We start from the raw sequence: 15,318 nt of genomic DNA, 5'->3' as shown, positions 1-15,318 counted from the left end.
TACACCCTCATCAAATTCACACTGGATTAACATTTTAGTTCCTGGCTAATTCTATAAACCAATTTCCCTAGAATAATTCTGAAATTCTGACAGGTATACCTACTTTATAATTTCTTGTGTTAGTAAGGCTGATTTTTTTTAAGAAGAATGAGGATTAGCATTCCCTAAGACACTGTTATCATATGCAAGACCAAAAAAAAAAAAAAACCAACCCAAATAAAAAGCAAACCAACAAACAAATAGAAACCCCCTACTACGGCTTCTGTTTTATTTTATTGATATGTTTAATGTGATAATGTAATGGCAACTTACCACCTCTGCTTCCAGTAATTTTATTTTGCTTTCATAAGCTTCTTTTTGTGAGGTCAGTTCTTGCTGAACCATCTCTTTTGCAATTTGGACACTTTGCATCATTTCTTCCTTGGCTTTGAGTCGTGCCTCTTCAATTTCTGATTCAAGCCTACAAATGGAAGTATCATATATTTAGAATGCTGGCTTAAGTCTCTTAAAAGACTGCATAGAGATTTCAATCTTTTTTTCTATCTTGACAGGACCCTACAGTTTTAACAGTAAAAATATGAGGGTCTGCTTTGGGGTTTTTTTTGGTGTTTTTTTGTTTTGTTTTTTTTTTTTTTATTTTTATACTTATACTTAACTTTTATACTTTACCTAGATATTTTTTTATTTCATAGTGAGAACACAGACACTGGTAAAGATGGAAGACATTCCAGAATTTTAGAATCTACTTGATTTCCATACTTATTTTATTATGCAGCTTTCACAAAATTAAGAACTGTAATAGAAGCTCACTAAATAAAATTTATTTTTCTGCAACTTAATGCTAAGTCAATTAGTGTTGCAGTTTAATAACTCCCAGGAATGAAGCAAGCACAAATAACACTATCTCTCAAATTCTCCGCCATCACAGAAGACCAGGGTTATAACTTCAGGTTCTTCTCATTTTCGCAAGGCATTTGTTTTTCAGGCTTTAAATCTCTCTAGTCTCTCAAAGTCAATTTCAGACTCATGTGCTTGGAGAGGAGTGCAACTGAAGAGATATTGAGCTCCAGAGTTCCTCAAAGCAGCATGTTTCTTCAATAGTGGTCTACATTCTTGACAACTGGACTAGATTGTGGTGATCACACACAATTAGATTAGAGGTATACCTTCATTTCAGTTAAGTCTAGGACTTCCGTTTCCTTTATGAACGTAGTTAACAATAACCTCGCTATTTTCCAACTTTCCCTTATTGTGAAATAATTAATAACCTTAAGTTTCCTATTTCTTAAAACTTACTGCACAGTTGCATTAACAACTGAATTTATTATTAGAATAAGAAGATACAATACTTACTGTTTTCTCTGTGCAATAAGAAGCTCATTCTTTGCAAATTCAAAATCTTTTGGACAATCATGCAAAAACACAGTCCCACCAGATGGTCTCTTAACTTTCTGAACTTCTGCCGGATGATTAAACCTGAAATAATGGTCTCCCCCAAGGATCACTCGATCACCCTATTGGGAAATGGCCGGGGCGGGTAGGGGGGAGAAAAAAGAAAAAGAAAAAAAAAAAAAAAGTTCTTCCTTTAACTTTTAGGTTTATAAGCAAATTTACACTGCTTAAAACATAACAGGTGGGGCTAGAAATCAATGAGGAAGAGAAATATTTACAGTTTCAGAGCCTTCTAAGAAACCTGGCGGTGTGAAGTTGTAATATTAACAAAGCTAAGAAATCCACACATGCACATGTTACTCAGCAATTACTTACATGATGCAGAACTGTTGGGTCTAAAATGCATTTCCCATTTACGTATGTCTTTGCTCCTTTCCGTGGAATAATACTCACTTTGCCAACAGTATTATTTATAACACTGAAAACAAGAAATATTTGCAATATCAGTAGCACATGTTAGTTACAAATGATGTTTCTCAGTAGACTAAAATTCATGCTTTAGATAGTGTCCTGTTATTGTTTTTCCAGATGTGGATTGTCTTCATACTATTTAGTTACAACATACATAATTAATGACTGACAACCTATATTTTGGAAGAGAATCAATATTTAAATCCAAGAAGAATCTGCTGCTAAAAAGTTACTACAATACAGTGTCATCTCAGCATTTCTTTGATAATGCTTAATTTCCCAACATACCCACTTCTTTCATGTTTTTAGTAATTGATTAGTTAAGTTTCTTCCAGCATTTTGTCTGGGATCAATTGCACGGAATGTACTTTAAACAATATTTCTACAATACGGCCAAGTTGCTCCTTAGTTTTAAGAAAGGACCGTCAAGGTATTTCACTTTTCCATTGAACTTAATGCTTTCACAGAGCATCATTTCATCAGGTCTTTCTCCAGCATTTCTGCATAAATAGAAAGTTTTGGTACATGAATGAAGTGAACAAAGGAACTAAACTATCTTGGTTAACAGATTTCTAGAGGTAACAGAAAAAAGTTATCTTAATCATTGAACATTACAAAAACTATCCCTAAATATTATTTTCCTGGTTAGAAAGCCATATTTTGTTACTGCCAGAAGAAACAGTGACTCCAAAAGAAAGGGAAAGATGAGAAGAAATATTTCATACTCTCACTTCAAGTATAGAAAGAACACTACATACCAATGGTCATCAGCAATTAGCACTCCAGAAAGCTGGATATCATGTTTCGAATTTGGCGTACACCTTCCAACTGTAGTTTCACCTTCTTTGATCATATACAACAGCACCTCAGAAAGCTGAGGATCTTCATTGAGATTCACAAGGTTTGGTAAACGATTGTCCATTTTGAATGCAATTCCTGCTTTCTAGATAAAAAGAGAGCTTTGCATATAAAAAATAATTTACCTTGTGCATTCAAATATCTATATTAATTTTTTTCTAAGAAGTCACAGTAGTCTGTTAAAAGAATAGTATTAAGAAAACAAAATCTTACAACTATTCTAATTCTCCTGCAAGGCTTGTTGGTATTATATTTTCTGTATTATCTCCTATAGAAAGCGAAGTAAAGAAAGAAAAATGTACCTGCAATTCTTTTATATCTTCTAATTTCCTTTTTTCTGCTTGTTCAAATTTTTCTTTCCAGGCCCTTAATATATCAAGGAGAAAATAACACAACATATTAGGAGAAAAATTACAGCATATAAATTTTACAATTTCTATTTTTAAGTAAGACATTAATGACTGCCCAACCTTTGCATTTCTGTCATATCCCTCTCCTGCTGGTGCAATTTTACCCTCAGAGATGTTATTTCCTGCAAGTAACGTCTGTATTTTTCAGGATCAGTGTTTAGAGCACTTTTCTGAGCTGCTTTCAGTTTTTCAATTTCAGCTTTCAATTCTACATTAGACAAACCAGACACACAGTACACAAAAAATTAAGACAAAATAGGGTTTAGACATTTGAGTACAATACTAGAAAATTAATCCTTTTATTTAATTAAACACCTTTCCCCGTTCCAGGTTTTCAAGGATAGCCTAAGATACCATCTGAAGTTTGGCTAAAAAAAAAAAACCAAAACCAAACAAAAAAACAACCACCAAACTCACAAAGAAGAATAGTATTAAAAGGAAGATATCCGAGGTTGTATTAGCCTATTTGACAAGTGGTCAGTCAACACAATAGATTATTCTTAGTAACAATGCTTATGAAGCAGTAAGTTAAACACACATGCAACTGTAAAAAAACCCTGAAAAACTGCAGATGTCAACCTCACCTCTGATTAGCTTGGCATTCACATCTTCATTTACTTTAGCAATATTGAAAATTGAACAAGCTTGTTTTGCATAGCGAAGAGTGCTGAGCGTTTCTTCTGTACTGCTGGCAGCTGGACTTACTGTGGCAATCATAGCAGTTTGCGAATTTCCACCAAGACTTTCCTTTAACAACCTTCATTTGACAGTAGAGCAGAAGTTAATCCCCAGCTACCATATTGAAATAAAAATTAAAATTCTCAATCTGAACAGATTAAATACAAAATACCTAGGGTCTTGCTACTTATTTGAGAGTGATTGTTAGCTACTTAAAATACAAACCAAGGTCCTGTTTATTCTTTACCTGATGCAACAGGCTAATTTCTTCCCTCCATAGGTCATTTGCGGGAGGGGGAGGAGTGATGCCTCCCAGATAGAGGAGGAATCCACAATCTGACTAAACCTTTACTTCTATACAAAAAATTGTGAAGTGTACATACCAAGTAAGGACAGATTCCCGGTAAGGAATGAAAGTTTTCTTTCCATTTCGAGCTTGTTTAGAGAGTGCAGAAATAACCTTTCCAAGGGTTAACAGTGATTTATTGATACTCACACCCTCCTACACAAAGCAAAATTAAAAAATAATTATAATAGTTGTATTTTCTTGTTTGATGTTTTTGACTGTACTGTTGATTTTATTGTGCTTATTCAATGTATGGTAGAGCTTTACCATATTAAATTTCACTACTGATTCAAAAACAACAGTAAGATGCAAGAGTATCCTAGAAGATCTTCATTTGGAAAGAACAGACTTTAAAATAAGCAGTGTTAAGAACCATCAAACTTATCAAGGCAGCTCGAAAGTCTCTTATTAGAAACTCTGTTTACTGAAACCCCCCCAAAAAGGGCAGGCCCCAACTCTGCGCAATAGCTGATTCATGATTTGAAAAGTCATGCAGACAGTTTTTCCACATTCCTTCTAATGGATCATTAGGCACACGTAGCATGGAGAGTGCTGTCCTAAGCAAGATCTGGACTGCCATATTGCAGAGCCGGCAGAGCTTCTTAGGGCCATCCACCCACACTAGCAAAATGCTGTGCAATACTTATTAAGCATAAGGGCTACGTATCCTTTTATAATTATAGCTCCTGCCCGAGAGTCCTGGTTGGTGAGGGTGCTTTGGATTTCAGGGGTATTCTTTGAAGTCAATCCTTTTCCACAGACTTTCAGTCTTGGTTTACCTTCAGCCTTTCTCCAGTGGTCTGAGCTGTTGAGCAGCATTCACTGCCAGCTAGATCAATTAGATTTATGTGACTGGTAAGCCTACGGTCACATTGTTCTTCATCCACAAATTCTACCTGGAAAAAAGGGAGATGTTTGCATTCAAACCAAAATAAAAAGCCTGGGGACAAGCAGAAGCCTAAAAAGTTGTTCACTTTAAATACATAAAAAATTAACACTTTCAATTACTTTTCAACAGGATACCTTCATGTACATTAGGAGACTAATTTCAGACTTTTAACCATAGCATCAATTGTTTGCTGTTGAATAACTGCATAAACTGCACAAACAACAGATTAGCAAGGTATGGGTTTGGGTCTGAAGTTTGACTATTGCAGCTATCCAATACCCATAGAAATCAGTAAGCTACTACAAGACTTTGACCAATGAAGATCAGCTAAGTAGTCCATGAAAGTCTCAGAACCAGTTCTGATAGAGAAAAGAAATAATCTAGTGAGAATGGTGAGGGAAAGAAAGGAGAAGATTAGGAAATTGGGTTGAAAAATTAAACCAACCAAAAAAAACCCAAACCAACAAATTATTTGTAAAGGGGAAAAAACTGACAGGCTGTAGACTTCTGAGGAGCTCTACTTATTTCACTTCTGTTTTCAGGCTCATCTCACTAAGTCAGGTTTTGTCTCTCACACATCTGTAGATCAGATGAGGAGTTGTAGTACCTATACCCTGGAGACAGATAGGTGAGAGGTATCCTGAAGCAAAGAAACATTTATTCAGTGAACAGTGTTGAAACTGAGCAGAAACTCTGGCTCCTACCATTGTCCTAGCTCATCGCCTGCAGGAACTCAGCACAGTTATCCACCTTGCGTAGCCTAACCTTCTTAGAAGCTAAGATGTGTGGGCAGCAGTGCAAAATTAGGTCTGGCCTCAATTTGGATTCCAGTTACATCTCAAAACTCACACTCAGAAGCTTGGAACTACTCCTAGATCTGCCAGTCTAGACACTTATATTGCTGCTATAAATATATGTAGTACAGAGCCATCAGAATCTACTCAAAGCAAGTAAAAAAAAACAAGTTTTGCTGTGTAGAAAGCCATGTTAAAAGGCCCTGTGCTTTATTCATCTTCAAGTATATTCTCACAATTTTCTAGGGAGCATACAGATCAAATTTTTAGTATCCAATTTGAACAGCTATAAAATACCCAGCAATACCTTGGTTTGTGTCATGACAAGGGTGAAGACAGAATGAGATCTAGAGCTCTTGTCATTCATTACTGTAGCAGCTGTTGCTCTCTGCTTATTTCCTAGTTCAAGCCAACTCTGTAAGAAATAAAAGTCAGGATGTAAAACCAATACCTACTTTGGGTAGTTAACTGAAGATTAAAATGTTGGCAAATAAAGTTAACATAAATGATGACTGTATAAGGGAGTAATTAAAACTTAAGAGATAACCATGTGAAGAGAGTGACACTTGCCTGTATGCATCTACTTAGCTCCATTATATAGGACTAGCCTTCATTATCCTTTTATAAAATCAGCTGAAATATCATAGACTACTGGGCAGTCTGTAATGCATTTTCTTCCCATCCATGGAACTTAGTTCTCAGCAGTGAAGCAAGGAGCAAATAGAAATATTTGTATTCCCTTTTCGTAACCAAATAACTCTTACCTGGATATCAGAGTAAGAACTGACAACATTCCTAAGGTGGAGGAAAGAGAAAAGTTTGGGTTCAGACTGTTTTCTTTCTACAGTTTTCCCTGCTGCCTCAGTTCTGGCACATTTCCCCAGTTACAGACACAGCACAAACATACCATGAAAGCTCCAGTTGTCTCAAGACTTCCACACATTTATTTCACTAAAGCAATACACTACAGTAAATACATCAAGTTGAGCTAAACATGGGTAGTCATTTTTGTAAAACTACCCGATACTAGATCTTGCCTAACTAACTGTTGAGTACAGAAGCTTTCACAGACCCTCAAGATAATAATTAGCACACTCATTCAGGATTGCACCATACATCTATTAAAATGAGAACAGTTAAGACTTACACTGTCAGGCCTTCCACATATGGTCCTAACACTGGATGTTCTCTTACACGAAGCTGGTGTGAATAATTTTAAAAGAAAAATTATTAGGAGTGTATTAGCTACACCTAGCACTCAGGAATATCTTTAAATTAAGAGAAAGTCTATTTACATCCCTACTATGACGTTTATCATCAACAACACTTAGCATGAATCATCTACAACAGTATTTTCAGGCAAATACCAACAACTGAGAAATCACAGCAGACTGCACTAAGCCATTGCTCACAGAGCTAACTGCAAGAGCATGTATCTTATATAAGATATTTACATAAGAACAAAAAAAACAAAAAATCTTTTCTGCAACATAAATCTATTATGTTTCCAAGTATAAATAGCTTAGGTCAAAATCACTGACAAAACTCAAATGAAAAAGCTCTCCTACTACAAATAAGACAGTATAGTCTTTACTTCTATATAACTAGTCCACCTAAGTTCCAAGTTTAGGATAAAGTACTTATTTCAACAGCAAGTTGAATGTAGTATAACTTCTTTATCATAAACTAATACTCATAGTTTACACACAAGTGGCCATATAGCCTTCAATATGTCAAAGTACAGTAAGTACTTTTCTTTAAAAAAAAAAAAACAAACACCAAATACGATAAATTCCTTCCCTACCTCCCCTACGTGACATAAATGTCTTTAATTTATGGTTCTACATATTCTAACACACATTAAAAACTAGCTAAACTAGTTTAGGTAGTGATCCTTAACCAGTTAACTAGGTCACTGATTTTTTTTTTATTTTTTTTTCTTTTCCCTCCTCCATCTTCTTGGGAAACAAACAACCAACAGGAAAAAAAAAAAAGAAGAAAGGGAACTTCCCGACAGCCCCATGGCTCTAAGCAGTAAATTATCCAGGGCAAAGAGTCTGAAAGACATTCTCCATCTTGGTGCTAAGCTCTTATATGAGAGTAGTTTTCTGTAGCTAAACAATGTAAATACACAGAGGAAACAAAGTAGGCCAAAATTCTCCCTTTGCAAATATTAACATTGTTTAATGAATATACTATGCACTGCAATTAGATACATCGAGTCAGCAGCAAACAGGCATCCCAGAAGATAAACAATACACAGATAATTTCAGGAAGTGAATGAACATTTCAGTAGTGCTGAGAACTGAGCGGACTGAAGGATCAAACATTTTGGAACTCCATCTGAATTACAAGATTATAACTCAAATTATATTGCACAAAACAGTCTTAATATAATCTGGAGATTTAGATAAATAATATTTTAAAAGACTTTTAATAAAGGCTGATAAGGTCATCTTCATTTTGCAGATAATGAGAAATGTTAACAACAGTTTTGAGAGATTCTACTGATTTTTTTTGGTTTTATTTCAGCAAGATTTTTTTTTTGCTTAGCATTTCTGAAGTGCCAAGCATTTTGCTTAAAGTCATACAGTGAAATTTCTTCTTTTTTTTTTTTACTAGAATCCCATTATTCACAACAATCTAAGTTTACTTAGATAACAAAACAGCGATCACTTCTCATTTCTGCATTTTTGCTTACACAACAGATGCCACTACTTTGAGATTATGCGTAGGCTTGATTCTGTAAGCAACTTACTGGTTGTTTCTTCTGTCCATTTTCAGCTTTGAAGACAAGCAAATCATGAATTTTCTCATTGTACACTTCAAAAAAGCTCATTTCAAGATGATACAAAATCTAATAAAATTAATAATGAAAAAGTTATTAATATGGTCCACACAACATTTTCATCATATTTTCTTTCAAAAATTAACCTAGATTATGAGATCCTGCTATTCAGTGTTACCAGCATGTGTACTGAAGGAACTTTCCAAGAGAAATTACATCCTAAACTAGAGATCTGCTCTTACCAAGAATACAATTTATTTGAATTCCATCACAGCCATTCCCAGATGACAGTTATAAAGCTTCACAAAAAAAAAAAAGTACAGACATCCACCTCAGAATTTCAGTGTTGGGTTTTTAGTGCATGAAAATATAGTTTTGTTTGTACCTGCAATAGTCTCGTAACATTAGGAACTGGCCTTCTACAGCACGATATATATAACAGAGAAGGCATAGACTGATCTTGTCAACATCCTGACACGGAACAGAATGACCTAACGGAAAGATAAAGTTTGATTCTACCTACAGCAATTTTAAGAGGTACTGAACAACAAACTTCATGAAAACACATCTCCTTCCTCCGAAGACATTCAGGTCTTTTTTCTTTCCCTTTTTTTGTTTTGTTTCTATTTTACATAAAATGGAGTTTCCTTTAAAAGAGAAGGAAGATTGCAGCAAAAAACCTAAAGACATTGAAGAAATACAAGATTCAAGACAATTTGCAGCAACAGAATCACTTATTTACAATGCAAAAGCAAAGGAATAGCAAACATAACTAGCAGCTCCATATTTTTTAGAAGGTATACTCTCTAGCCAAACTCAGTAATAAATAGCCTTCTTGGATTTCTCCGTGTCTATCAAGTCTACTGTAGGATCAGAATATTACACGTTCACTGGTATTAAGATTCAAAGTCAAGACTCGAAGCATAAAGGAATAAATAAATTTGCAATAGTTAAAAATAGAAAAGTTTAACTAAATGTTAAGCTCTACTGACCTGCAAATCAGTCCTTACAGACACGGACAAACATACAGAGAAAAAGAATACAAAGAACAGCCTTTGTCACCACCATGTTTTGCATCACATGTTCCTTACCCAAAAAAGAGCATAAATACAAGTTTCTAATCCTTTTCACAATTTTAAGAGACATTCAGAGTTTCTAACCACAAGTTACAATTTGTGTTAGTACTATAGAAAGCTTTAGGTGCACAATTCAAATCTCAGGCACTGTACTGTCGTCAAGCTGGTTCCTCAAAAGTGATTTTGTACCAGAAATTCAGTCTTAGAAAAGCCTTAAGAACAGTCAGACAGAAAAATAAATATACCTGAAGAAACAAACAAGCCCCCTGCATTCTCAGTTTGGGTCTTCTCTTCTTAAGACATGAAATGAGTAGTTTAAAAAATTTTTTTAAGAATTTAAGCTAATTGCATCTCCAGTGATGATTCTCTAAATTTACCATTACTACACCAACTAGTTTGGGCAGAAACAGAATGTAACCCTTCATTAGGGCAGTGGTAAATTGCTCCTTTTCAACCTGGCAACCTGTCACAAGTGGGGTCCCCCATGGATTGATACTGGGCCCAATGCTGTTTATTATCTTCGTAAGTGATCTGGATGATGTGTACCCTGAATGGGGAAGTGGACACTTTGGAAGGGAGAGCCACTCTGCAGGAAGTCCTGGATAGGCAGGAAGAGCTGGCTAACAAGAACTTTATGAAGTTCAACAAGGACCAGTATAAGATCTTGCACCTGGGAAAACATAATCCAGGAGTGCAGCACAGGCTGAGATCTATCCAGCTGGGGAGCAGGTCTGTGGAAAGGAACCTGGGGGTCCTGGTAGACAGCAAGTTCAATATGAGTGAACAGTGTGCTGCTGCAGCAAAGAAAGCCAACAGGATGCTGAGTTGCACCACAGGCATCACCAGCAGAGATAAAGGAGTCATTATCCCACTCCACTCAGAACTTGTCAGGCCACACCTGGAATTCTGTGTTCAGTTTTGGTCCCCACTATACAAAAATGATGCGGACAGGCTGGAGAGGGTCCAGAGAAGGACCACAAAGACGATCAAAGAACCTGCCGTATGAGGAAAGACAGAGAGAATTGGCTTTGTTCAGCCTTGAGAAAAGAAGGTTTAGGGGAGACCTTATCACCACATTCCAGTATTTAAAGGGTTGCTGCAAAGAAGATGGAGACTCCCTTCTTAGAAGGAGTCACATAGAAAAGACAAGGGGTAATGCGTACAAGTTACTCCAGGGTAGATTCCAATTGGACACAAGAGGAAAATTTTTCACAATGAGAACACTCAGCCATTGGAATGATCTCCCCAGGGAAGTGGTGGATTCCCCATCATTGGGCACTTTTAAGATTCAGCTGAACAGGGTTCTGACCCACCTTGTCTAGACTGTGCTTTTACCAAGAAAGGTTGGACCAGATCATCCTTGAGGTCCCTTCCAACCTGGTATTCTATGAGTAAAACACTCTGGAAAGGATTACTGCTTTGTTGTTTTTAAATCAACATACCACAGGTGTAGGATAGGAATTCCAATCAAAACACATTGTCATCAGATGAAACATTCCCACCCCCTCTCAGAAGACCACTCTTTCATATAGTAAAAATAAAGATCTATTCTCAAGACAGAGAGGAAAACATTATTTACAATGAAAATGTTAAAGTTTAAAAACAAACAGGTGGGAGGAGTTAACTTTTTTTTTTATTTGAGCAAGAATTCTGAGCTAGAATACTATTCAAATATTTTGCTTCGATATGTGACAATGTTTAAAGATAATTTCAGTGGAGACATAAAATAGAACTCAAAAAATATGAGTTTATGGAACCCACTAGGATTCCTTTTTGCCTTTCCTTACATAAGTCTTATCTTGTAAGAAATGCTATACAGAGGAAAGAATCCTACTCTAGTGACACATCAAAAATATCATGCCCATATTTCTTTTTTACATTATTATCAGCAAGGGAGCAAAACAGTGTTGATTTTGACTATTTAGGGAACCCTGTTAATCAGAGCTACTAGCAGAAATAAGATTTGAATTGGCAAAAGAATACAGACATTAATAGATGGATCAGCACTAAGGTATAAAATGAAAGAACGAAACATATCCAAATATTGAAATGCATCAGTTAGCTCATAATGAATGTAAGGTCAATAGCATAAGCATACTACCTGTTGCTTGTCCATTTGTGCTACTTGAGTGAAAAGATCTTCACAAAGTCTTGGAATTATTCCTCGGTCTTCATCAAATCCCATCATCCTGTAGTTACAAAAAACCTGCTAGTTCAGTTTTGTAACCCTCTATAGCTGGTTTTAATATGAATAGTACAGCTATAAAGTTGAAATGCCATCTGCTCCTAAGTTATAGAAGCAATAAGCAACAGAAATAAATGTCATCTAAGTTGTTGGTGTTTGAGCAGGGAGTTGGACAAGATGATGCCCAGAGGTCTTTTCCAATTCATCCACTGAGAAATGGGTTGAAAACCTAAGTCAAAAATCATACTGCAACTAAAGAGTAAGTTGTACTCTAAACAGTAAACCCACAGGCATTTGATACCCTAACATGCATAAATTTTATATTCTCTGCACCCTGCCAGTGCAGTCACCTAAGCCCCTCTCCCCCTCTGACATAGTTTTTTCCTGTCTAGCTCTGCCACTGCAGAACACCAATACACTGGACTAATTCAGCTACAGTCTGGAGAAACACATGGCTGCACTCAGCAGACATTTGCTGTGTAGACCTGACGAGACAGATATTACTGATAATATTTTCAGCCTTACTGAAAATACAAAGGGTTGAAGGTAAGTAGTTGTTTACCTGAAGGTGGAAGAAAAGAAAAGAAAAAACAAACAAACAAACCAACCTACAAATAGGATAGAAATTGCAATATTGAGTGTATCTTTCTTTTAGGCCAAGGTAAATAAACATTACAAGTAAAAATACATCTCCCACTTAAAAAGAAAATTCTACCTGTGTATAAGTTCTGTATCTACCATAAATTGAATAGAAATATTTCTGATCCTCAACTACATATTTAAAGTCTATAGCACTTAATGTGAATTATAAAGCTTACAGAACTGATTTTAATAGATGAATGGTTGGAAACAAAACAATTCACTGGGCATTGTATTAAAAAAAATATACACAAGGTATATAAAATCAGCTTTAAACCCTGAAAACGTTATTTGTCTGGGATTATTTTGGGTAAAGATTAGATTTCGAATAAAATAAGTTTGTGACACTGCTTAAGTTATGAAACAGCCAGGACAATAATTAGAAAGGTCTTGTCCAAAAAGGCATAACATACTTTAGAACACGTGACTTCACACACAAAATAACAAACAGTGGTAAACAACAGCAGTGGGAGAGTCTGAGAAGCTCTCAGCATTAATAAAGGTTTTTCTTCACTAATATCTCTGGAGAGAGCTTTTATATTCTTCAACAGACATAGAGGTCAGTATCAGATACATAAAAATATTCTACAGCTGTCTCAATTATTATAGGCATTGTTTTAGTTATTTTTGTTTAACTCTTTAAATATGCAAAACCGTTTTAACACAATTCAATAACTATGAAATCTATTCCATATAATCTCTTTTCATGACTTTACATTGCATAACAATTGGCTCCTACAGAATTTTAACAATTATTATTAGGACCTTACGTGTATGATTTTCCAGAGCCAGTCTGTCCATAAGCAAAGAGACAAGTGTTATATCCTTCAAAAGCTCTTTCTAGGAGCGGCACTGCCAAAGTTTTATAAATCATTGCTTGGCTTGCAAAATTAGGATGACACTCGTCAAAAGACCAGAAAGAGAAGTCATAGCTGAAGCTGTAAACTTGGTTTGTGGCTGGATTTCGTACCGCTGTCTCTGAACCACTCATGGAGATTACAGGGGGAGAGTTTTCATTTTTCTCTCTGAATGGAAGGGGGGAAAAAATAAGGAAATTAAAAAGCATAAGTTACATGCTTTAAGTTAGTCATTTCAATCAACAGCCTTATGGAAAACAAAGAGTGTGGTAAACATTTTAAAAAAATAAAAAGTGGTTGATGAACATACAAAGTATTCAAGCTCAAAATATTTCAGCTAATGAACATGTAAAATATAGCCCTAAATGCCTATAAGGTGAATTTAATCTCTTAATAAAATCTTTATCTTGATGTTGCATGAAATATTGGCTAATTTCAAAGTATGTATTAAATCTTTATTGGGTGAACAATTAAACAATTAAAAAAAAAATACAAAGCAGGAATCAACATACACTATAAAAGCTACTATTAGCATCAGAAATAAGTCCAGGGTACAAACCTGTTACTGAAAGGCCGTACACGCACAGCTACAATCACTTTGCTGTTTTCCACTTTGAAAACATCTTTCTCCGTGTTATTGCTCTCAGCTAGAGTTTCTGTGTTCTCGTTTGATTTTGAAGTTCTAGTCACAAAAGGAGAACTGGAGACACTAGTATTCTTTTTAGGTAGAATTTGAAGATGAGGTGTTTGTTTATTTGGAGTGGACAGAGATGGTTGATCCTGAGAAGTACGGTTCTTTGGTGTAAGCTTAAGCGCCTCTGTTGAACTTTTGGTTAGTGTCTTTGGTCTTTCCAAACTGTTATGTTTTATAATCAAGTGTTGCAACCTTTGCTTTCCATCTTGCTTATTTATATCACCTTTTTCAGTCAGTTTTTCTCCTGATATCCTGTTAATATATTTCGAGGTAACTAATTGTTCTGACTTCGGAACCTCATTTTGAAATTTTGCACCAGCAGCACTTGTCCTGTATTTTGAATGCGGGCAGCTACCATTTTCACACAGACCATGACCAAAGCCAAAGCAATCCTTGCTGTTTAGGTTACACTGCAAGTTCGTACTTGACTGACCCTCAGCTAACTTAAAGCTTGGTTTAACATGACGGGTATCGTGGGTATCGTTAGTAATAGTCGGTGGAAGTGCAATCTTGTAACTTCTTTGTGCAGCAACATCATTATTTTCTATTCCAGGCACAGTATTCCGATTAATTTTTCTTTTCTCTATGGAGCCAGTCCTCACACGCCTCTGCAAAGTAAATTTTTTCTCCATTTGCATATTTTCCATGCCTTGTGTTGTGTTTGTATGCAGTTGTTCACTACTGGACACTGATTTTTTGCTTGCTCCAGTTCTCCTCTGGAGTGTTAATCTACCTTCGGATTTAAATGCAGTTGATGTGTCATTCACTTTTTTACAGGCTGAAATCACATAGGTCCTATTTACTTCCTCAGTTGTATTCTGAGAACAGGAAAGTAGACTATCCTTTTCTTCTGACACCTGCGATTTCAGTTGTTGTCCAGACGCTTTGCTGCTAGTAAAGGTATTCTGTGAAGAAGTCGTCTGCAAAGTTGTAGTACATCGTGCCTCAGAGGAACTTCTTGCAGGAACTGTGTAAATAGGCATTTTGTCTTCCAGCAGGTTTTTAATACGTACAACACCTTTACTGAAAGATTATTTCTAGTTGCTTCTTCTCATTGAATCTGGGGAGACAAAGCAAACATTTTTTGTGATGCTTATGTGCAGTACGAGTTATGTTTTGGTGCATGGGGAGCTCTTCCCATATACTGCAGTAAATATATATCCCCAAACATTAACAACAATTAGTATCCCTTTTGACCTCCAGCACTTCAAAAGTTGTGATTCTTCTGTATGTGAATGACT

The 15,318-nt window shown here is 35.8% G+C and overlaps 1 protein-coding gene across 1 annotated transcript in view; it reads right to left on the bottom strand.

Moving 5' to 3' along the window:
- KIF14 (kinesin family member 14) overlaps positions 1–15,060 on the bottom strand; it is a 34,123-nt gene extending 19,063 nt beyond the window's left edge. The window contains exons 1-16 of the mRNA XM_009884925.1: positions 13,943–15,060; positions 13,297–13,551; positions 11,804–11,891; positions 8,597–8,695; positions 6,986–7,038; positions 6,603–6,633; positions 6,146–6,253; positions 4,935–5,051; positions 4,193–4,311; positions 3,716–3,888; positions 3,192–3,339; positions 3,024–3,087; positions 2,622–2,806; positions 1,768–1,870; positions 1,354–1,514; positions 313–460 (exon numbers count right to left, since the gene is read on the bottom strand). Of these exons, the coding sequence (XP_009883227.1) occupies positions 313–460; positions 1,354–1,514; positions 1,768–1,870; positions 2,622–2,806; positions 3,024–3,087; positions 3,192–3,339; positions 3,716–3,888; positions 4,193–4,311; positions 4,935–5,051; positions 6,146–6,253; positions 6,603–6,633; positions 6,986–7,038; positions 8,597–8,695; positions 11,804–11,891; positions 13,297–13,551; positions 13,943–15,060 (2,970 nt within the window). The remainder of the gene's footprint in view (positions 1–312; positions 461–1,353; positions 1,515–1,767; positions 1,871–2,621; positions 2,807–3,023; positions 3,088–3,191; positions 3,340–3,715; positions 3,889–4,192; positions 4,312–4,934; positions 5,052–6,145; positions 6,254–6,602; positions 6,634–6,985; positions 7,039–8,596; positions 8,696–11,803; positions 11,892–13,296; positions 13,552–13,942) is intronic.
- Between the last annotated feature and the right edge of the window lie 258 nt (positions 15,061–15,318).

The sequence above is a fragment of the Charadrius vociferus genome, unplaced genomic scaffold (assembly GCF_000708025.1).
Source record: "Charadrius vociferus isolate BGI_N301 unplaced genomic scaffold, ASM70802v2 scaffold163, whole genome shotgun sequence".
In the NCBI taxonomy this organism is placed as follows: domain Eukaryota; kingdom Metazoa; phylum Chordata; class Aves; order Charadriiformes; family Charadriidae; genus Charadrius; species Charadrius vociferus.
This window is presented reverse-complemented; position numbering and strand designations above follow the sequence as displayed.